The sequence below is a fragment of the Amblyomma mixtum genome, chromosome 2, assembly GCF_055824585.1.
Source record: "Amblyomma mixtum isolate Tamu chromosome 2, ASM5582458v1, whole genome shotgun sequence".
NCBI lineage: Eukaryota > Metazoa > Arthropoda > Arachnida > Ixodida > Ixodidae > Amblyomma > Amblyomma mixtum.
Genome location: NC_143013.1, coordinates 271305155 through 271329510, shown reverse-complemented (window position 1 = coordinate 271329510; position 24356 = coordinate 271305155). Strand labels below are relative to the sequence as shown.

General features: G+C 45.2%; 2 protein-coding genes across 6 annotated transcripts in view; one reads left to right on the top strand and one right to left on the bottom strand.

Moving 5' to 3' along the window:
- hob (bridge-like lipid transfer protein family member hobbit) overlaps nt 1-13596 on the bottom strand; it is a 61823-nt gene extending 48227 nt beyond the window's left edge. For all 4 annotated transcript variants that reach the window (XM_089574000.1, XM_089574002.1, XM_089574001.1 and 1 more), the window contains exons 1-12: nt 13466-13596; nt 12943-13066; nt 12759-12808; nt 12279-12429; nt 10852-10970; nt 7901-7958; nt 7738-7830; nt 6614-6659; nt 4687-4853; nt 3300-3358; nt 1796-1952; nt 1395-1555 (exon numbers count right to left, since the gene is read on the bottom strand). In XM_089574000.1, the coding sequence (XP_089430126.1) occupies nt 1395-1555; nt 1796-1952; nt 3300-3358; nt 4687-4853; nt 6614-6659; nt 7738-7830; nt 7901-7958; nt 10852-10970; nt 12279-12429; nt 12759-12808; nt 12943-13066; nt 13466-13542 (1262 nt within the window). In that variant the 5' untranslated portion in view covers nt 13543-13596. The remainder of the gene's footprint in view (nt 1-1394; nt 1556-1795; nt 1953-3299; nt 3359-4686; nt 4854-6613; nt 6660-7737; nt 7831-7900; nt 7959-10851; nt 10971-12278; nt 12430-12758; nt 12809-12942; nt 13067-13465) is intronic.
- A 93-nt stretch (nt 13597-13689) lies between these two features.
- The window catches only part of skd (mediator complex subunit skuld), a 77315-nt gene continuing 66648 nt past the window's right edge, over nt 13690-24356 (top strand). For both annotated transcript variants that reach the window (XM_089573999.1, XM_089573998.1), the window contains exon 1: nt 13690-13895. In XM_089573999.1, the coding sequence (XP_089430125.1) occupies nt 13827-13895 (69 nt within the window). In that variant the 5' untranslated portion in view covers nt 13690-13826. The remainder of the gene's footprint in view (nt 13896-24356) is intronic.

Sequence of the window (24356 nt, the reverse complement as noted above, 5' to 3'; positions counted from 1 at the left end):
GACACCACAATATTTTCCCGCTGAATGTGCATCTTACAAATCAAAAATGTTATTCGAGCCCTGTTTCACACACACCTGCCCTCATAGGCAGTAACAAAATTAGCTGGGTGACATGGTTCATGACCAGAGAAGCAATATAAGTGCTAAAAACAGAACAAAAGACAGCAGAAACAATACCAAACAGTGCTGGTCACTGTCAAAATGCAGTTTAACTGATCAGTAAGTCCTGTATAATGGGGCGTAGTGACATGCAGGTTTAACCATCATCTGTGAGGTTGTTATCTTGAGCGCACCACAATCCCTGCTGTTTATCAGCTTGTCATGCAGTCTGTTGACAAGAAGCACTGAGTGGTAGCAACACTTGTGAACAAAAAGGAGTGAAAACAAAAAGCCTAGTGTCATGAGCCACGGTTGCAGCACAACATGCAACTGTGTTTGTCTAATTTTTTGGGGAATTCCCCGAGGTGGAGTAGATTTGTAACAAGGGAGTAATTACTCATTGACGTCCACCTGAGCGCAGCCATACATCTACAAAGGAAAGCTAAACAGCTTTCTCAGAAAGCTGTTAGAGAAAAAGAGGTTAGCTCAATTGGTAGAGCGACTGCTTCGGCGAAGCGGTGGTCTCGGGTTCGAACCCCGGACCAGCACGAATTTTTTTTTAACTACGAAGTTTCTGAGAAAGCTGTTTAGCTTTCCCTTGTAGCCGTATGGATGCGCTCGGGTGGACGTCAATGAGTAATTACTCCCTTATTACAACATGCAACTGTCATACACAATCCGATATGTAACCCTGCGCTGTATCTTCCCGCCAAACGAATCATACAACGGCATTGAAAGTGTCTGGAACTGTTGATAGTATATGAGAGGCAACCACGATGGACAGATTATATGTACTACACCACATTCTTATGAAAGAATGCCTACAGAGCACCAGCCCGTGACCAGCTGGCTGTTGCCGCCTGTTCTGTCTATTGTCTAATATGTGTTAGTCTTCCTTTAGCGCTGGAGAACTTTACCTGTGTTAAGAAAGCTGACTGTCAGCTGTGGCTTCACTAAAGTGTGGTTTTCGCACTCCTAATCATTTATGCACAAGCTAGAAATTACTCTCAACACGCAATTACTAGGCCCTACCAGTGCCATTCTTAGCGTGCAGATGCTTCTACCCCTTCACCTGGATGATTACGGGCAACACTGCACTGAGTAAGCAAACTGTTTTCAGGTGCTGTATGCACATGGTGCTTTGCATTCCATCAAGGCACCTTTTTCAGGAAGTGCTGATCATGATAACACTAGCACCTCTAGTGCTACCACTGCTGTAGTCTGTGCTCTGTCTGCTTTGTGTGTCCACTGACACACAATGTGCCATTGGAAATGAATGTTTTAAGCGAATGTACCTTTGGGAAAAGGTCTTGGATGAAGGTGATGCGTGTTTTTTATCAGGCGACTGCTGGGACAATGAGGGCAGGAGCTGGGCCCAGTGACGCAGTTCATCCTCGGAGTAGGCTGCTCGCAGCGAGGCAAACTTCAAGTTCACATCTACTTGGTCGTGATGAAGCTGAAATAAGGGCAACAACATGACTGTTTAAAGAAGCCCTTATGAACCGGCTGTCTTGACACAAGGACAGCAGAAACGTTGATGGTAAACAAAAACCTTTTAAGAACAAAACTGAAGAGGTGAAGCAGTTCTTTTATGCTCAGTTCATAACTATGTTGCCACATGCATACAAGCCTACAGGCACCCTGCTTTCACAGGAATAGCACAGATGTGTTTCACTGCCACTGTGAAAGTCCTTACCTTGCCTGTCACTTCAGCCCTTGCGAGAACAGCAAGCTGAAAATGGTCATTGGCCAGGGCGAGGTTGGACAAGACGAGTGTGCATGTGGCGAAGCAACTCTGTGTTGAGTCCTGAAGCAGCTCAGCAGTGAAGGTGTGTGCTTCGAGAAAGAGACCCCTGCAATATCAAAATGAGGCCTCCCAATGAAACCTAGCTCCATGCAGGTAAAAAAAGATATGTCTTCTCTTCATACGCTTCCTTGCAACTACGTCCTTGATACAATACATCATCATCATAACACATTGTTATCATAACTGAGGAGTTTGGAGCACACAGGCTCCCGGGCCACTGCACGGCCCCACTGCACCCAAGCGTTTATGTTCCTTTGGTCCATATAGCTAGCAGCCCGGTCGATACCGACAGCCATACATCAAAACCTACCCATGGCTTCATTAATATATGGAGGGAGTTGATTACTTTCTCTGCCGGAGTACTCCCAACCGTGCCGCACCTTTCGTCCACCTTCCGGACCACCTTAGCAGAACTCCCCGGACCGCACTCTCGGCTGCACCCCTTCTCCTCGCTGTCGTTCCTTGTCGCCCATGCGCCGTCGCAGCGACCCCCCCCAATTTGGAAGACTAGCGGCCGCAGTTTCTGGGGCATGAACTGCGCACCTTTCGCCGACATCAAGTCCTCACTTTTCACCGCCGAGTCTCCTCGACTTATTTGTTGATGACGTTCGAGCACTTGCACTAGTAGACACTGGCGCCTCAGTTCCTATTATTCACGAAAACTTTTGCCCTTCGCTCCGTAATGTTACTACCCCGAACCTCCACCAAATGAAGAGTGGTTTATGGGGACGTGAGCAGCGCCGGTAACGAGAACTCGGCCACATGTAATCGGGAAAACAGCGGGGTGAAAGGCAGGGTTACACAAAGAGCAGTTCTCAGCACAAGTGTCAGCCGGCCGCCTCCAGAGCTTCGTTGTCATTGGCGTCGGCGTTTGGTCGTCATCTTCATTCCAACTTGACTACACCATGGTCCATCAGCCTTTAAAGATTCGTTATTACTGCTCATAACCTGCACCTCTAGCGTGTGCCGTCCTGAATTCCGTTATGTTTTGAACAGCTTCAAGGTCTTTAATTTTTGCTTTTTTCTTGTTTTTCAGCAATATTATTTTTTTATTGTCTATGTGTAGCAGAGTTATACTGGAATAACCCACCATTCTTGTCACATCAAAATGAACAATAAGCGCTTCTAAAAATGGCGTTATGTATACCGTATTTACTTGCATAGAGGACGCACTCAAGCAATGAATGTGCCATACCCCCTACTTTGGCTGTCAAAAAGTACAGTTTTGCTCAATACTTTGCCCCAAGTGATAAATACACCCCGCCAAATTTTTAGAGGTTTTTTAGGGGAAAAAAAGTGCATTCATTATGAAAGTAAATATGGGACTGATAACGTACAGATAGCCAAATAATTTGCAACATTGGAATGAAAAATGAAAAAAAAAAGTTCTTACTTCTGCCAGTTCTCCCTGAGAATTCTTATTGATACTGACTCCACTTTTATGGATGTTGCCTGAAAACAAACATAAATCACGTAAGTACAAAAATATTGAGGAATTTAATATCCCAAAGCGACACAAGGACTATGAGGGCAATGGATGGGTGTGGATTAATTTAGACCGAGCCCAGGAGTTCTTTAATGTGTGCCGATACCACACAGCACAAGGCGTGTTTTTTTATTTCGCTTCCGTCGAAATACATCTGCTGCAGTCGGGATCGAACCCGCGACCTTTGGATCAGCAGGCAAATGCCACAGCCCCTCAGCCACCACGGCAGGTCACTTAATCACACATATTCCTGGTGTTAATGATGCAAGACACAATGGTTACAAACAAGAAACTGCTCTATTTACTTGCAAATGGATGCACTGCAATGAATGCATGCACTATGTTGTACGTCAGAATATAAATTTTTGCTACTACATCCTACATCACTGCCATGCCTTCCAAATTTTCACAACTTTTGGGAGAATGGTGCATTCATTGTGCAAGTAAATACAATAGATCAGAACGCATGCTCTAATTAGTGTTGAATTTCTGACTGATAAGGAATGCTAATGACTAGGTTTGGTTTGGTTTTTGGGGTTTAACGTTCCAAAGCGACTCAGGCTATGAGGGACGCCGTAGCTGAGGAGTCCGGGTAATTTTGACCACCTGGTGTTCTTTAATGTGCAATGATATCGCACGGTACACAAAGATGATAGCAAAAGTTTTAAGCCTACTCATTTACACCAAGTTTTAAATGCTTCAAATTTAAGTTCAGCACTCAATCAGAAGCATGCAAGCTGAGAAGAAAAATGTGGAACTGACTGCATGTTATCTGAACCTTTTTGTGGGTAGGAACTGGCAAGGACGCCCGCAGAACTTTTTCCGAGGGGGGGCACGATGTCCGAGGATGGGGGCAGCGGTAGGTTAGCACCAAAAAGGAACTAGTGCATAAATAATATCTGTAATTATAGACACAGCAGTAACTCTCGCCTGGCGCTCTTCTGTTCGTTCACTCAATCTTTGGCTTGTTTGTTCATCATCAAACCTTGCGACTGGCACTGCGCGCATGGTCTGGTGTCCACGTTCCAAAAAATTTTCAAATGCTTGTTGTAATGGTGACCGGCTGGTCAAATACCAAGAAGCAAGTGCTGCGCGATAGCATCTAGTTTATATGGCTATGAGCTAGTTAATGTTTGGCTGACGAGGTTTCACTGCCAACAGAAGAAACTGCAATCACAGGACCAATTCGGAGGTGCACAAGTGGCACTTTAAATGGCCACTGGCATCCAGTGAGTTTCACATGCTGTGCACCACCTATACTCGTTACACCGCAGCGGAACTGAACAGTACATACCTCAGGCAATTTTGCAAATACTGACTTCAGTCTGGCCCTCTCGCTCTCTGCTTCATCTTGGACTAGAGGCTTATTCACATCTTGCTCAAGGTCACCTTCTTTTGGCTCAGGTAAAACAGGATTCTTCAGAGCAAACTCTTTCGAACACAGTGCTTCAAGGAGTCTTTCTGCAAAGGAAAAAAAACCTGGAAACTTGAAAAAAACAAATCTTGTGCTACACTGAGCTTCGTACATGCCAGTGGAAAGCACAGTAAACGGTCTGTTTAGACAGCGATGCTACTTATGCAATGATACGATGCTTAGTAATGACACATGTAACAAATTCAGCGAGCAAAATGGATAATACATTTTGTGCGAAATCAAGCCAAAATGAAACACAAATGAAATATAAATGAAATCAAAGAATTTCAAATCATACAACAATAAAAAAATTCAGGGGGCACTTTGGCTTTCTAAAGTGCTGCAAGGCGAAAGCGTTTTCTGGCCACTGTTTGTTTTTATTTACTTTTTATTTTTCATACTTTGTTTATTTATTTTTGCTCCTTTTCTTAAATTTTTATTTTTACATATTATTTTTCTTTTTATTTTTGTTTATTTTCTTATTTTTATTTTTCTTTTCTTGACTTTACTCCTTTTATTTATGAAGCCCATGCATTCACTACATGCGACTTTATTCATGCTGGAACTTTGAGCCTTTTAAGCAGTGACGCCGAAAGGCAGACGAATCTGCCAACGCGTCTGTCGACACGGCTGCCGACGCGTCTGTCGATACTCCCGCCGACGCGTCTGTCGACATTCCTGCCGACGCGTCTGTCGACACGGCTGCCGACGCGTCTGTCGACATTCCTGCCGAAGCGTCTGTCGATACGGCTGCCGACGCGTCTGTCGACATTCCTGCCGACGCGTCTGTCAACACTCCTGCCGACGCGTCTGTCGACACGGCTGCCGACGCGTCTGCTAATGACAGTATGAGGCATTAAAGGCTTCCGCCTTAAAAAAGTCAAGAAATGACAGCTGTACCACTACTAAAAAGGATATCATGCCATGCGGCTTAGTGCAGCACAGAATATTTGTTGTCATGAAAAATCTTTTAGGTCATCACCTATACACACCTCACGATACCAGAACCAGTAAAACCGTACGACAAAACCATATAAGGGCCGCAAGAAACCCACTTCCATGGACAGGGTGGATTACTGAGACCAAAATACACCCCCAGAATATATCAACCACAAAACAATGAGTGGCATGACAAATCTTAAGAATTTGTACCTGAATGCACAGGATCAATGCAGATGGTGACACATTCTACAAAAAGTTCATTTGGCTCCTTACATTTCTGTTTATCCGTGCTAAATTGCCTTACAATTCCTGCACTGATGGTAAACGCACAGCATATGGGCATCACCAACATCAATAGTTTCTGCTAGCACCAAATTCCTAAAATAAGTTTATCATAACAAAAGTTTAGTCCATACTTTGGTTCAGTATTGAACAAAAATAGACTATCGATATTCGCTTATCATTCTAACTACGAGCATATCTGAAATGTCAGACAATTACCTTGTTCTGTTCACAAACTAAACTACAATTCAATGGTCAGTGAGGTATGATTAGCTCAACATAAAGCATGGTATTACGTAAAATAAAACACGGAATGGAATCTCTGCATGAGGCTTGAGTACAAGCATACTAGTGTGAATCCCAACTATCTAGACTCATACTGTTAACAAACCTTCTGCTTGAGAGGCCGCTGATCTGCAATTTTTTATGATAGCTACACAAAGCCAGTTCCAAGAAAACGAGACATACCTCGGAGATATGGCACTGTCTTTAAGTGAACAAACAGTGCATGTGCAGAATTACGTGAGAAAAAAGCTTGCTTACAAGAACAATTACTAGCTTGAAAATGTGGCGGTCAGCTTACCTTCATAGAGGACAATTTCTGGTTGCTGAATGATTAGTGTTGTGTTCTGCATGGAAACAAAGTAGCCAAAGAGTAAGAAAGTAGGAACGAGCCTCATCAATAAATTGAAGACACTGTTGGTTAGTAACATACTGTGTAAAAAGCAAAAACATGATCATTTTCTACAGTAATGCAACATGGGATCACATGATAAAATTCACAAATTAAAAGAAACGATTTGAAAACATAGCTTGCAAAGCATAAAGGTGTGCTCTGGTTCTCCACCAAGCACCTTTCAGTAGCCATAACTCCTTTGACATATTTATTGGGGTTTAACGCCCCAAATCAACTCGGGCTATGTGAGACGCCGTAGTGAAGAGCTCCGGAAATTTCGACCACCTGGGGATCTTTAACGTGCACTGACATTGCACAGTACACGGGCCTCTATAATTTCGCTTCCATCGAAATTCAGCCGCCGCGACCGGGATCAAACCTGCGTTTTTCGGGTCAGCAGCCGAGCACCGTAAGCACTGAGCCACCGCGGCGGGGCGACATATTTATGAGCTGGATGGATTGTGCATATTGTATCAATAGTGTGCCAACCTTTTTGCCATTTTCACCTTCCTTCAAATCAAAACCACAGGTGTTCCACTACTTAACTCTTCTGTATTTTTACTTTGTATGGAAGGTAGATGAGAAACACTGGGAGCACGACACTATAGTTAAAACAGCAGTTCACATCATAAACGTTTACCATCAGCCTTTACTATAAACATAGGATTTGAAGGTGCTAGTTTCAGAGAATGCCTCACATAGATCTTAAGCCATAATACACCTTGCACAGAGGATGTCACTGCACAATGTCTGCAGCCTTTATGTCACTAATGAGCAGATTTCCTCACATCAGTTTCCTAATCAGCAAGCATATTATGAGTGTTTGGAGGGCTTCATTCCCACTGAATTCAACCCGTAATGGGCTCTGTTAAATGAGGACCAAGACGGAAAGAGCTGTGCTTGGAGCTGCTCGTGCATCTCTGTAAGCGGTGAGACACTTCCTTTCCCATGAGATTCCTCTGTGCCACTCCCTTTCCAAAGGGACAGTTTTAGTGACATGGTTTTGCAGCGGTGCAGTTATGATGACTTACATGAACAATGCTGAAGTCTTTGGTCGAAACAGCTGCGTTGCCCTGAATTGTCACATTGAAATGGGCAAGGCAGGAGTCGTTGCTGCTTGTATCCTGCAAACCCATACGAGCACAGGAGGACATGCCAGCTGTCTTGGGATGTAGGTAACAGTGCCTTACATACCTGAGGATGCTTCAAGATCCTAAGTGCTGCAGAGAAGACACCGAGGCTGACACAATACCTGCAGAAGCCAAACCAGAACAAATGCAGTGTTTAAATACTAAAAAATTCACAGGGCAAAAATAAAGGAAACGAAAAATGTTTCACAGGTTCAACTCTTGAAGCACACATGTGCACACAACCTGCCTTGCTAGTGTCTAACAGCGTGTACAGTCATATTCACAGATTTGTGTAAAAAAATCGTTAAAGTAACATTGGTTATTTTTAAAAATTTGTAATGCTGCAGGACAATTTTAGACAAAAAATGGTAAAATGAGGCCAAATTAACTCACTGTTTGTAGGTAAGGTAGGAAACAAGAACCTCAAGAACAGTATGTGATCTGTTATTACACAAAAAATTAGGTATATTTTACTTGTAGTTTCATAAGAATCAAACTAAATATAATGAGAATAAAGGAATTGAAAAGCTGTATGCAAGCTAGAAGTCTTGAATAAATAATAAATTAAAGTAATCAGGTCAAAATACTTGGTTTATAGTTTACGGGGGTTCAACGTCCCAAAGCGACTCAGGTTATGAGAGACGCCGTAGTGAAGGGCTCCGGATAATTTCAACCAACTGTGGTTCTTTAATGTGTACTGACATCCCACAGTACACGGACCTCTAGAATTTCTCCTCCAAAGAAATTCAACCACCGCGGCCGGGATCGAACCCGCGTCTTTCGGGTCAGCAGCCGAGCGCCATAACCACTGAGCGACCGCGGCAGCTAGAGGTCAAAATACTGATTATTAAAATACATCAATATGTGGCTACAATTGTCTGTGCACCAAGGGATGTGTCCAAGTCAGCTGGAGGTGCTGAATATACTGAACTATTCAATTCCCGTTCGATGCAAGAATTCGATATTCGGTATTATCATTTATTTTTTTATGCCTGAATACTGATGTGTGATATCTTTATTAGGTCGGAATTTTTCTTCTTCTTAGGGTAGAGCTCACCATGCTTGCATTACCAGAATAATGTGTTGACATTGCGAGAATAAATCTAGTTGACTTTCAAGTCAATAGCCACCTTTACTAGTGCTTTAGAGCATAACAAATCGGGGTTTCGACATACATCTACAAGTGCACAATCAATTTGTTTTACTACCCCTGTTGCAATCCTGGTGACCTCTTACTTGCTGCTTACTCATAGGAGCTCTCAAGGGCATACTACGGAAAACTCCATGCAGTTATTGTTCTCAGTAGAAATTGATTCTCAGGTGCTTTGTGGTTATGTTAACATCTGTCTGGCAGATAGGTGCATTTATCACTGAGCAAACCTGATTTAAAAATCCTCCCACGAATTGATTACAACTCGTAGCATCTATACCGAAAAGGATGGGTTTCCACAGTCTTGAAACGAATGGTAATGTAATGTAGTGTTTGGAATCCGCTACCAAAAATTGGTGTTGATTCGCGCATTTTACTTGCGAAATCAGTTGGTGGTGGCGACATCTGTATTTCATTTTTGGGTCCTCTCTAGCTCAGGAAACTGCTGTTCTCAGTGAAAGTGGTGTCTTTGAGATAAAAACACAGTGCCGTGTCCATACATGCCAACTTCTACTTTTCCTCAGTGAAATGACTGAAATACGTTGAGTAAGTAGGTAAGGCTTTTGCTGGCATTTGAGTCTAGTTTTAGTATTCTGCGTAATGCTTACAATGTAAAAAGAGCGCCCTTTGTATTAAGGTCAAACTAAGTTTTACCTGATCCATGCACTTTGTGCATATTTCTTAAAAACCGTGTTCACCTGAAAACGTGGCTTCAATAAAATGTAATTTGGCTGCGAGCAGCGTCGAAGGCATTGCAAGAAAACTAGATGATGACTTGTAGCTATTCTAGACCAATGTCCTTAGTTAATTCTTGATGGTTTTAAACCACTCTTGACACTTATTATCGATAGCATGGCTTAATCTCAGGATAAATTTGAAAAGAGCGTTTTAGAAGTCAGAGGCTAGAACACAAGTAGTAAGTGGTCATCTCATTAGCATCGCTGCATAAAGCACTACCCATGCTAATGATGTCCTGCTCCAAGGCTGTTGTGCATTTGAACTGTGAGGTTAATGAACGTTTTCGCAGTGTACAAAAAAAAAAAAATGTCGCTGAAGTGCTGCCTACGGGAATGGTAATGTATACAGTGGAATAGCTGCCTGAAAAATCATTTAACAGGCTGTAAACCTCAACGTAAACGCAGCCTACTTTGATAGGTTACCTTCAAGGGATTTTAAATATGCTGGTTTTACTGGAACCATTTTCTTCTTAAAGGGCAACTGAAGCAATTTTTGAGAATTTCGCGATATTCAAGGATTAATATCTATATAGGCTGTAGGTAAAGCACGCCATGTGTTTTTGCACTAGCAATTAAAATAGTGACATAATCGACAACTGAATTTTGTGCTTCTCCTCAATGCACCGGAGGAGTGCAGGAAAATTCAGCGTGACGTCACAGAAGGTATCATTTCCAATAACCGCTGTCATCAGCCACACCCTGCCCTGACTCGTTAGATGCTGCCAAACAACTCTCGGCTAGGTTTGCCTTCGGCGGCGTTGGTTTTTTCCTTTAAAGCAGGTGTTTGTGCATTGGAAATGTACCGATACCTTCGATGACGTCACCATGCATCCCCCCACTTGGCCTTGTGCGCTGCGGAGAAGCTTGAAGGGCGTCTGGATTTTAATCACCGATTACTTCACTATTACAAGTGCTAGCCCAAAAAAACTTTGCATGCTTTACCTGCAAGTTTCACACATTCGACCCTCTTAAGCTCGTTGATTTCTAAAACCTAAGCAGTTTCCCTTTAAAGAGACAAAAAAGTTTAAATGTCAGAAACCAACAGTGACTCACCAAATCACAAACAATTTCCACGCTAAAAAAATGAGAAATAAGAATAAAAAATATTAAAGTAAGCGAGGCACATACTCAGAGTCTCGTGCAAGCACATGAAATGCAATCTCCTGGAGTGTAACATGAAGGAGGCAGTCTTGTGATGGTGCTCCTAACTGCATCACGGTTGCATTGCAAACATGAACTGAAAGGCGCTGCAAAGAGAAAAGAAGAATGTGAAACAGGAATTAATGCTGCCCAGGGACAAAGCAAAGTAAAAGCAAGATCTCAAGAGGCTCCTCACACCTATTAGTGCCACAGCTCACACACGAAAATGATGCTTGGCCTATGTTCCAAATGTTTAGACATGCATAGCTGTTAACACCTCAGTCTAAATCAGTCAATTTGCCACTGCCTTGCGTCATATTTGTTTTTGGCTTCTGTAATATTTCTGCACAATGTATAAAATGTGAGCACAGCTTGGTGGGTCTTCAACAATGGTAAAGGTAATTTGCAAGCTTGATTTCAGCTTGTCCTGAGAGTAAAAATAGTGGCAATATTATGCTCGTAATTCTTTTTATCAGTGTTTATAAGACGAGAGATTCATGTGGCATGGAGTAGGTTTATGGGGTTTAGCGTCCCAAACAACTCAGGTTACGAGGGCCGCCGTAAAGGAGAGCTCCAGATAATTCTGAACACCTGGGGTTCTTTAACATGCACTGACATTGCACAATACACGGGCGTCTAACATTCTGACTCTGCGGCCAGGATCAAACCCGCGTCTTTCAGGTCAGCAGCCGAGCACCATAACCACTAAACTACCGTGCTGCCTATGTGGCATGAAATACAGAACTTTGGATAGCATACAAATAAGCAAATTACATTTAAAAAGTTACATACAGAGCTTCTGTATGGCTGCATACTTTCTGTTTATGTGTTCTGTGCTAGAACTTAATCCCCTAGTGGAATTAGACAAGCCAGGCTCGCCATAAGTCGGCTGACACTTATGGCTCCTGGTGAGTTCTAATATGCCTGAAGAGGCAGACTGCCAACACCACGATGTATAAACTAGTGTTCAGTATCTATTTACACCAGAACTTTTCTTCGTGAGCAATGGTAATGAAACAGCCTAGCCCCCAAATTCCGTTGTGATGGTGATGGAGCGCCTCACTTTCCTGTGTGGGAGGTCACTGCAAATGTTTCACCGACATCACTACAGTATATGCTGGCTTTGCATGACGAGCGTCGAGATCAATGGGAACAGTACAATCCCGGCCATAATATTACGAAGCACGCTACATCAATTATAAAATTCTAACACCTCATCTAGCTAAAATTACGGATTGTTTTATACATATGTTAGCACATGCCGCTGGTGCACTCGCCTATAAAGCCAAGAAACTATCATATCTTCCGTACAGACTACCTGAGAAATTTTTAAATGCCGAAGCGTGCTCCGTAATATTCTGGCCACACCTGCACATAAAAGACACCCGCTTTGAGTTGACAGACATCCGTCCCACCTTAAAAATGGCCCTGGCCTTTCTTGACAGCTGCAGCTTGAATGAGCGAGGAGTTTTGTCTGGCGGTTCCCGGTCTGGTGTCCTATTTTCTAACAACTTGTCAAAGTGCGCCTGTAGTCGTACGTCCCCCAGGCAGATGACAACAAGAGAGCTGCACATAACGCACAGAGACAGTGGTGGTCATGGCTGGTCCAATAGGTGGCTTGCACCGACGTCTCAGTGGCCGTCATATCAGAGGACCAGAAGTATGACTACGACAGACGCCTATGTACATGTCCAATTCACTTATCGCACCGTTCAACCTGGAAAGTTGGTATACACTATGAATGGTTCCCCATCAAGACGCTCATAACGTCACGTGCAAGCCATCCAGAATTTCTACATACTATGCAAAGGCATATTTTTCTTTTACATGCTTGTTGTTCTGGCATGCAGCATAGAGCATAGTGTATCATGTTAAGGTATTCTATTTGAGCCTACCTGTATCTTGTGGAAAACAGGTTGCTGGTAAGCCACGCTTTTTCCACTTCCTAGAACACAGGAAGAGGACGACAATGTTTTAGAGCCTTTCGAGAGTGAATTTTAACTATGAGAGTGTTTTGAGAACGTCCCAGTGAGCAGGCAGAAGCATAAAAGGGCAGCGAAGATGACAAATCTTTATTACCAGTGTAGTGCCATCTCTGAACTGTAGATGCACCTCCTGAATGGAGAAGAAACCGAACCGCTTGATCTTGAGCTTAATGCCAAAACGCTGTCGTAGAAACTTGGACAAGTACCATGAAAGAGACCTGCGCGCAGAGCAATCAATGCATTGACAGTTAAGTACACATGCACTAAACCAGAGCGTTCACATAAAATAACTCTAAAAGCTTGTCGATTGTGTTTCCAGATACGATATGACAGTAATCATACGTCAACATTAGGCTGACTCGCACCTCCCCACGAAACCGCGCGCATACGAGATAATTTATTGACAGTAACTGCAATGAAACAATAGTAGGAAACTACTAGCTGCGACCAAAAAACAAAAATCATTTGTAATTCATTCTGTACAACGAAACGGCAAAGAAATAAGCAAATGTTTAGTACGTAACGTAACGTAAACCGTGTTCACGGAAAGCTTTGCCTGTCGTATAGAAAAATAATCGTGATAAATACAGCAATAGAGGAGCAGGTAGACAACCTACCGGGATGCAATGCCAACTACAACGCAAAGGGAAAGTATAATTGTTGCAAAGATGCCCAAAACCGTCAAAAAAGTCATTATCTCAGTATGTATTTCACTACGGATGCTCACAACCTTCCATCGGCACAGGGCGCCGCCATATTAATGTAGTCGACCTGAAACCACATGACCAAAGCACGTGACTACTGTCATCCAATGACTGTTCCTGTCACTTAGCGCGTTGTTGTTTCCTATCCGCCATCTTCTGTCGCCATCTTCTGATGAATTTTTATTGGGTTCGGGATTTTTCCGAAATTCATGGATTTGGAGACCACATAGAACCCACCCTTTGTCCTACGGACATTTAATATGATGGCGACAGCATGACGCATTCAACTTTAGGGACGAACGGCGCAAGTCTCGAGGACTGTCATACGAATTTCTTCGCATTGGTGAGTACATGCTTTTTCTCAACGGTACCCCTCGGAGTATTTCGCGTTTTTGACCGTGTTAGGCTTACGTTCGGCGATTTCGTGTGAAATCGAACCGCTAGTTACGTTTCGGACGGCTCTGTTTCAATACTAGTTGGCCGGATAGACTTGCGCGATTGTTTCCGTACGGACCGGGTTTACCCGGGTGAACGTCGAATGAGGACGCGGGTCACTCATTGTAACCAGCAGAAAACCTAGGTCACACGCTCGGGAATACGCTTTCGGCTCGTTTGACCGTGTGTCGTGGAAAGCTCGACCACGACCTTTGGCCCTTTTACCGGGTTGTGATCGGCATTTGGCCTGAGGTATTCATAGACGAGTAAGGTTTGCTCCTCGGGAGCTGAGGGGGGGGGGGGGGGGGGGGTAGTTGCCGTCTGCCTACGGACCGCGTCTTTCGTAATTGCAGTGGCCATCAGCCGCACGACTGCTTTTTGCCTGCGCCGTATTTAACTGCGCGGCTTACCGCCGTTCAGCTTTCGGGCGGCAGGTCGGCTGTGGGCACTTCGTGGCCCTCGCCGCTCACAGGCGTCACTCGTATGTTGATCTCATCGCATTTTTAGTGCGTCTGTTCAAACATGGTGTGTGCGTGCGTAGATGGGGGTCTCCGAGCGCAGGCGTCACGGGGTGGCGCTCAGCACCGGCGTTTGACCGCGATCGCTTCAGCAAAGGCCGATTAGGGGCCGCCGCCAACGGCCCCAGCACCGCGTGGCAGCGATCTGCTCGGAAGCAGCTTTCCCTTTGCTCGCTATTGTGCCCCCGTGCATGCACGGTGATCGTCGCGGGGCGCCGGCATTGGGCGAAGTGCGCGGCGCGGGCACGCGCGCAGACGTCATCGTCAACGCGCACGGTGCGACTCGCGCGGCGAGAGCGACCGCCCGCTTCGGAGATTTTCCGCCGCCGTGCGTGACCTTATTAAAAACAACGTGCGTCAAAATGGTCGCCGCCAGCACCACCACCGCGGCTTGCTGTTTCGGCCGAACGAGCGGCGCGGTGTTCGGGGCGTCTTCTCCCCTTGATCGACCTGTGGTGCAAACAAGCGTGGCAAAGGAGGGCTTCCCCCCGCCACCTTCGCGCGAGCGGCAGCAACAAATAGGGCAGAAACCCCGAAGGGGGTGCCTCCGCCTTTGGAATTCGCCGCTGCCGTGCGGTGTCTCCCCCTGGTCCGTTTTTCTCTTTCTGGGGGCTTCTCAAGGTGTCCCCTCGGCGCCCCCCCTCCCATCACCGTCTGCTTCTGTTTTGCTGAAGGGGGAATGCCCCGTTGCTGTAATGAGCAGCAGATCGCCGCCGCCGATGGGTTCGGCGGCTCGGTGGCGTCCCCTTTTTTTACTTTGCGCTTTTTTTGCACACTCGCGTCGTTTTCTCCGATTCGAGACCGCGCGCTCTTTCCATCCACGGCGGCTAGCGAAGAAAGCAAGTGGACGACGGGTTGATACTTGCTCGCGGCAGCTCAGCCGGTTTCGGGGGGTGCAGGAGAAAGAATACCGGGCACGCGAGAAGAAAGGGGAGGGGGAAATGACGTTGCATCTGGCACCATAATGATTCTTGCGCACGTTGCGGCATCTGTGGTTGGTTCCGAGGGCGAAAACGGCAGCTGGGGCACACACACATACACACACACACACAAGATCTGCATAGTATCCCCGCGCGCCTTCCTTCTAGTTGACCTCGTCATTTGTTTGCGGTCGACAAAAAAAGAATCGTGTGATTTCACGTTTTGCACAAGCCATGACTTATTGGCGACGAGGTTGCTTTCATGTAAACAATCACAGACAGTGTTCTTATCTTGCAATCAAATTCTACCCTGATAAATGGTATCTCATGACATGGAATAGTCCCCGAAACAAGTGTTGCTATTTTTTGCATTCAGTCAGTGCGCTTTTTTTGCATTTCTGCATTTTGTAGATGAAAAATGCTGTGTACAGCCTGCTGCAAACTTGCTGAAATAAGCACAGTTAAAATGGTTCAGGGCAGTGTCTTATATATCAACTTGCCTGAAATTGTGGCGCCACTTTACTGGAGATGCACACACTGGTTGTAGTCTGTCACTTTATTGCAGCTGAGGGTGGATTTTCGGTTTGTAGCCAGGCTTTTTTTTTTGTGTTTGTATGTGTGTGATTATCGTAACATAATGGGCAAATATTGCTGTTAACATTGGTGTGTGTGAGCCTGAAAACTTTGGAATGAGGAGATTTCAAAGCAGGCAATTTTACCTGGAAGCTATATTCATCAGTCTCACTACGCCCCCTGCAGGGCAAAGGCCTCTCCCATGTCTCTCCAATTGACCCTGTCCTTTGCCAGCTATATTACGCAGTATAGAACATTGACTAGCGCCATCTTTCTTCTCATGAGTATGCCTTAAAAAGTTTGGGTTGTATGATATATACACGTACATATTTGTCAGGGTGCCGTATGACTGTGGCGACAGCTAAAACTCAAGGCTGCATAAATTGTTTACACTCTGCATAATGCCATCCACTTCTTCCAGCAGTTGTTGGCGCTTGGCGGCTAAGCTGGTTTTGCCGTTTCCTCTCTCGCCACTCTTGAAACAGCTGTGCTACGCAAGACATTACGCTCACTTCTAGAAGGACGTGGCTTGCAGCTGCATATTTTACCTAGCCGCAGGTTCCTTGTGATGCGTGGCCTTTTGTGCACCAGATGCAAGTATTCAGACATGTTGGCCACTCATCTGTCAAGCGCCCGCACATCTGTCATAGATGCATTTTGCAGCTTTAGTTGATTGTCGGGCATGCTTTGGAGTTCAGTTGCGAAACATAGAACAGGGCTCAATGGGCTTGCGTCCGGGCTTTTGAAGCGAGTGAAGGGAGGTAACAATTTCTTTCATCCCTGATAATCGGCGCAAGTTTTCATGGCTTTTGACAAACAGGCAGCAGCCGGAGCATGAAGTTCTAATGGTGATACATTTATGCTTTCATGTTATGAGAATGGCATGAACACATGCTAAAACATGCATTCAGAAAGAAAAGACAACAATTGCTAAGGGCGCAAGTTACAGTTATATAATGGACATTCCAGGCAGTACCTTTTTCTCTTTCATCTGCTCCGCTCACCATTCTAGAATTCTATTGTTCCTTACAGGAACGAAGTGGCAAATGCCAGTAAAAGGAGACTTTCCAACCAGGGGTGTCAAAATTATAATAGGTCAATGCCATTTGTTGCAATGCCGCCATTGACGGGCTGAAGCCCATGTGACTCTTCGTTACTTTCGTTTACAAGTATTTCGTTTCGTTGCCTTGGGTGTGAAATATGCGCACTTCATTTTCGTTGAGCATTCTAACTGTGCAAGATTTGTTCCATGAGGAAATATTGCGTCATGCTAAAAAAGAAAAACCTGCATAATCATATCTTAGTTATGGCTGTATTGTTTGTATTTTAACTATGCTTTGAGAAGATGCTCCACAAAGCACGCTGCTATCTGGAAAAAATTTGACTGCATGCAAATGAATGCAGTTTCAGTTGGAAACAAGCGTTCACAGCTTGCTTGGAACCAGCTCTGGGCACTATATGGGCATATTGAAAGAAGTGGCAGTGCCGTGGTAACATAGGTGACCTGCAAAAAGGTCTGCTATTTCATGCTGACCTTTGTGGTAGGGAAGGAAAAGCATGCACACTACTACACTGCAAAATTTATTTGTTTAAGTTTGAGAATCATACCTGTGAATAAGCTCTGCACACAAGGAATTCTATGTGGTGCTCAATTGCTGCATGACTGATGTTCACAGCAGTGTTGTGTTCTACAACATTCTAAGTGAAGTGCAAGCAAGAGGCGCCTGACGAATTTTAGCTCTGGCTCTAGTGAAAATGCATTTGTGAATGAACAGATGTGTGGAAACTTGATCAGTAACTTCGCAACAACTGCCTGAATTGTAAACTAGTGTATGCCAGCGGCGCTGAGTGAGTGCAGGCACGGAGGCAGGTGTTTCTCATTGGGGGATATAGTCACTTTCATGGAAGTTCACAGCTGCTCAGGAGCAGGCTGTCATGGTGAAAGGTGCCCGCATTGTTTCCACCTGCCTGTGCAGCCAGGCCCACAGATGCACAGCTGTAGCACACTTGCGTGACATCTTGACTGCATCTTTGTTCTCCCGGGCTGCTGCTGCTTTCCTTCCTTCCCGCATGTTTCTGCAGTATTCAGGCTGTGTTTGTGGATTGTATATCCAAAATGTGATTACTCTCCCGAGGGTTGCATTGATAGGTTTTGGCATCAAGGAGGGGGAGATGGTTTGTGGACTGCATAACCAACATCCTTTGAAAATTCTATGCTTTGCCACGGAGTGCATTTTGGCATCAGGGAGGTGGGGCAGGAGATTGTTTGTTGACTGCATAAACAACATTCCATTCTCTTTTAAAGTTTATGTTTTGCCACTGAGTGCAGAGTGGAGCAGAGAAACACTTTGTTAGGACCTTCCGCTATTCGACAGCATGTCCAGGGTGCTGTGTCTGTACACTCATGGACTAGCTTAAGCCATTTGATGACTCCTTGCTTCAACTGTCTTCATGAAGCTATCTCCCAAAGGTTTTGATTTGCCTGGCACCTGACAAGCCTAAAACTAACGCGTATACCCGTAATCTCTTAAAAACAAAACCTGTCAGCAGTATTTGTGAGATGAAAATAGAGTGAATTGATTGTTGGCTGTTAATTGAGGGAGTATAGACACCTAATTTTGGTGGCATGCTTTCTTCTCTACAATGATATGCAAGACACTCCAATGCATGAATCACCATGTAGTATTGGCTTACGACCGTTGAATAATTTATAAAAGAATTTTTCTGTCATGCTGTTTCGGTTTCAGTTTCGGTTTGAGCATCCAATCGATGGCAGTGACTCCAAAGTGGGGTTTTACGTCATGTGAGGCATGGAAAAACATTGATATTATCACTGCTTTATCGTTTTAATTCACTACAGGGCTGAAGCCAGCCTTCCTCAAGAGCTGGAATGACAAGACAAAAGAACATAGAACCAGCGAATGCAGTTTTTTTAATGCCTCACAGACCTACTTTGACATCACAATCCTTGTTTGGCTGTTGAAGCTGAAACCAAAACAGCACGAGAAAGAAATTTGATAATAAATTATTGACAGGTCGTAGGAGAATACCAGGTGGTGATCCATGTAAAATAATTCCTTACGTATCATTACAAACAAGAAAACATGCACCCAAAAGTTAGGTGTCTATACTCCTTTAAGAAGTAGGGCATCATATGCTTCATGCTGTTAAGTTTGAATGAATGAGCTTTTTTAGAGCGCAGCACATAGTGTCAGTATTTGCACTGCCCTGCAGTACCTTGGCAGAGGGATTGTTTTCTCAAGGCTTCAGACAAATACTGCTTTATCAAGAAACCTGTGCAGTCCATATTTCAGGTATATTGTATTAATGCAGCACGGGACAGTTTAGTTTCCATGGAAGCACATTAGCAGTGTTGTGAACGAAATCTAAATGAATGTTTTGCATACAGCAGGAGTTCTAACGTAGATGGCTGATGGCATTTTGATGAGGCCGTCCGTGCTGCTGTGCTGCTAGCAAGAAGTACATTGCGGCTTGAGACAGCACTGCAGAAAGACAGGACCAGGAGTGTCAACGTATACATGGGGCACTGTGTGTGTGTGTGTTTTCTCTGTTGGATCCCATCTTTTTGTGCTGCTGTCTCAAGGTGAACCTAGGAGCCTAATTTTCCAAACTTAAGTTATTTGAGCATGCCTCTACAGCAGCAACATTTCTGCCAATGCCAGTGTGACAGTGCACTGGGTGCACCCTTCCGAGTTGACATGGCATTGCTGAGTCACCAGGTGCTGCGCACTTGTGCTAGCTGGGAAAGTGACTGTCGCAGAAACACTTAGGTCTTTTATGTGCCCAAATCATCTATCCAGCTGCAAAATCACAGCAAGGAATAAAGGTAAAATGTTGCTGTAATGCAGCCATGTTACGTATAAGAAGCAAAGATGAAGGGGCTGCAGAAAGAGAGTAAAAGCAAACAGAGACAATGAAAAGTCATTTGTTTTATGGCTTGTAACACTTGCATAACACTTGTAACACTTGCATAACACTGTACATAAGAATGTTGATATGGACTGGGTTCAACTTTGCTTTGCTTTAATGCGAGGCAGACTTTATGTGGACTAAATCACATATTTCGGAAGACTTGCATGACTAATGTGCATTCCGCTTCACCCTTGTGTAGACTGCTCAAGCAGCGCACTCACCTCTGTAAAAATCGACACATCGCAGCTTTTAGCTTTTAGTGGGAACACTTGCGTGGAAGTAGAGCCGCAAGCAAGGTGAGGACACGACCACTTCGCCGAGAAACCATGCTTAAATTATAATTTCAGTCTGTGTTGCACGATGGACACTGCTCGAGTGCTCTAGACAAGAATGATGCAGACTGTACGGCTTATTGGATACCTGCTTTGACATAAGCTGAACTTTGATGGAGGCAAGATGCAGAAGGTGTCAGTGTGCTGTGTGATGTCATTGCATGATGGGCAACTTTGGAATTTGTTTACGTGCACGCATTTTGCTGAGTTTACTGTAGGTTCTCCTCTTGTGATAATTTGTGCCACATTTCGCAGCTGGGCGACGTCTTCCTTCAGAGCAAATTGGTTTTAAAATTTCCCGTTTCATGACCTCGTTCGGAGCACTTTGTATGGGCAGCCTTGCATGTGTGATGTCGTGAGTTGCACGTCCGTTGTTATTCAGTCAGCTTTTGCCAAAGGAAAAAAATTTCGAGCTTGTTTTTGGGCATTTCAGACAAATAATGATGGAAGCTGTCGTTTGCATTCAGCGAGTGTTGCATGTGAAGCTTCACAAGCACTGCTGTGCTTTCGAAGTGTTTTGCATATTGTAGACAACTCTGCAAATGTGGCCTGAACGAACATGGCTGTGTGTGAGATGCCATATATAAAGATGTCTTTCCTGTACCACCAGGCATAATATCATTTTTTACTTTACGTTGATTCAAATGAATGAGTTTAGTCTAAAAATAAATCTTCATAGTTCGGCAAATGATTTCATGGGGTTCCATTTTGTGGCAAAAATTTCGTGGCAAAGGTGTGTATTCTTTTCAGTTGACCTAGAGGGATGCAAGCCATTCATTAGCAAACTCCTTGTGGTGTACCAGGCACTCAGTCATGTGATATGATACTCTGGCACTGTATGTGCCCCATGTGTGTTCGCATTGCTGGTAGCAATCATTAGGGTTGCAGATGGACATCTTAATGTTCGCTGCAGGGCGTGCTGCTGCGAGCCACTATAGTTGTGCCTCATTAATATGGCCACTTTGGTATCCGAGCGAAACTGCCCATAAAGTGTCGCCCATAATCAGGAGGTGTGGAAAAAAGGGTCAGGAAGAAAAACAGTTTTAATTACTCTCTGCTTCTATGCACAGTAGTAGTCATTGAAATGAAAATTAGATGAACATTGGCAGTTAGAAATGCATTATTCTGCTCACCATTATCTTTTATATGTAGTGGCATGGTTTGAAGACCCTAGTGGTGTATCAGGTGTGTGATGGCGTCTCATGGTGTGATGACATGTTTTCTACAGCTCTTCACATCCCATGGACTGTTCGTATATATCCGTACTTAGTCGCTGGCAGCTGTTGAAAGTGGCTTCACATTCTGCACATCAATTCGTGAAATATAGCAAACTGTGAGGAACATCATCTGGGCACTTTGGCGCTGTAATACGTGAAAGCCCCCCCCCCCCCCCAAAAAAAAGGGGGCTGTCACTGAGGCATTCGCACTTTTGCGCTGCATTTCACCGGTGTCCTGCTCTCAAAACACAGAATAGGAAAGTTTGTCGGGGCAGTCGAGGCTTGGTTCTCATCGTTGTCCGCATCAATGCGACAGAAATACATGGACCTCATTGGGCTTTGTGTATTTTCTCCACGTACATTGTTCAGACAGCGAGTTTCTATATTAACGAGGCATAAATGCATTGAAAAAGCTTGGTTCTTAGAAAAATTTCCATAATTTGAGTCGTCCATATTAATGGGGCACAACTGTATTTGATTGCTGTACAATCATGGTCGGGTATTGCAATCAGCTTACACGCAAGATTCTTGAAGCGTCTGAGATAACGTGTGCCGGACCAAATTGTGTCAGCACTACATAATAGTTTTTCTACAGAAAAAAATCCTGGAGTCGTCTAGGCTTGGTGAGGAGAGTACTTTTTATGTTTCATACTTTGTTCCATTTCTTTTCATTTGTCAGGTGGTTCTGAGCTTGTCAGGTATATGCTAGAGGTTTGATCACCAGCTACCTCAGACCTCTGCCTTTACAATACCTCTGCATTCCATCTCTTTCTGCTCTTTCCTCGAAGTACGTTTTAGCTTGTCCCCAGGCCTAGATTGTGCTCCCTTCCTGTACTATTTCCTGCCTTTTTTTTTTTTGTCCCAATTTGGACGTGCATTTTTTGTGGCGTAGCGGGCAGTTGCTTCCAATCTTTTTGATTTGAGATAGTTGGCTACCAGTGCTTGGAACAGTGGTAGCAATAGTTTTCAGCAGGAATGACAAAAAGAGCATCTTGCTTGTCATTGAAAGCTCTGTTGAGCAAGGGTGCCATTGTGACACTGCATTTAACAGCTGTACTCAGTGCTGTGAATTGTTCTTTTGTTTGCATTGTGATGTAAAAAGAGATGACAGCCACTTAAAAAAAAAACTGTATTGCAAAAAAACTGTATTGCTGTTGTCATTCTTATTAAGAAAGGTTTTGTTACTTTTTTGCCACACAGACACCTGTCCTTTCCTTTTAACTGTTGCAAACATCAGTTGTCTTTGCTATATAGGATAATGCCTGCTTAATTTAAAGCCCTTGTAACCTTATATTTATTGCCCCTGACTGGAGGTGGACATAATTGTTACTGCATCTCAGAGTGTGCTCCATAAGTGCAGAAACCCAGGTTTATATTGACAGGCTACTAGTTGGCCTCGAAGTGGCCGCATGGGTTGTCGCGCCGACTTTCGCTTTCGACCTTGTTAGCCCCCTTCTCCCCCCCCCCCCCCCCCCTTTTTTTTTAAATCCTTGGACATAGGTCACCTACGCGCCGCGCGATCTCGGTCCCCCCCTTTCCCGAAAGTATGTTTTTTTCTTCCTTTTTTCTAGGCGGCACCGTACCTGATGGCTGGCTTTAGCGCAGTGTCACCGCGGCTTTTCCTGAAGCGTTATTGCGGACAGCTGACTCAATTGTTGACTTGTCCTTGCGCCACTTTCCCCAAGAGCACCGCCGTTGCATGCGCGAGGTATTCCAAGCGCGTGTTTTGATGCAGGGTGGTTGGGCTCTGCGCCCCCTCCTCAAGGAATCTCAGAGCCCACTGCGTAGTCATGCCGCTCAGAAGGTCGCGAGAGGGGTTCATTGCGCTAGCAGCAGAACAATGGGAGGCGTGGTTCGCGCAATTATCCCGAGCTGGGACATCGCGCTGCATCCGCCAGCACTGGGGGGGGGGGTCAACAATGAGTGGCCACTTTGCGCCTGAGGTCGGTCGTGCATCGATTTCTGCGCTGTCGAAACCTGGTGTGTGACCACCGATGGGTCCATTCATAGCAGAGGGTAAACTTGGCAACGTGCGGCGTTCTTTGCTGTGCGTAGCGGCGAGCGCGGGAAAACGAGAACGCGATTAGCGCGCGAGCGAAAGATGATGCAACTCGAGAAAGGTTTCGGTGTCCCGTCTGAAGAGAAAAGGAGACGGCATCGACGCGCCCGCGGGATGGAAGGCGATACTGCGAGGTATTCGGATCCGATAACGAATGTTGGGAGGGGAACCGTCGGGTGGAGCGGCGCCCAGAAATGTCCCTCCGGTCATGCGTGTGTGGACGCTTTTTCTTCCGGCGGCGAAGACAGGGTCTCCCCGTTTCCGCGCCACCGGCTCTGGCCGCGGGGTGGGAGCTCTCTCCCTCCCTCCTTTCCCCCTTCTCTTCTCGTCCTTGCTGCTGCTAAAACCCGGCGGCGTCTGGGATCGCGGGCAGCAGCAGCATTAGCAGCGCGAGTGGCTGTGAGTGTGCTCCTGTTCTGCTGCTGGTTCTGCTTCTGTTTTGCTCCGAAGCGGCGCCGGGATCGAGAGGGCAGGGCGAGGGGGCGTCTGGGACGGATATGACGCTTGCCTTCTGTCTCCCCCCCCCCCCCCCCCCCCCGCCCGCCCGCCGCAAAACCTTCATCCCTCTTCCAATTTTTTTTTCTCTGGTTCTGATCATCGGTTGCGCGCGCTTTTTTTTCCCCTCCCTGTCCCACGCTTCCCAACGTCTCGTTCCTTTTATTTTTCTTACTCCCCAACCTCTGCTTCTGGCACTTCGGCGATGGGACGGGAACCAGTGGGAAATCAGTTTTTTTTCTTCCCCCTCGGCGCAGTGGTGGCTTGAAAGAAAGAATAAAAAAGGGGGTACTCCCGAAGAAGGATATCATTTATATTCTCC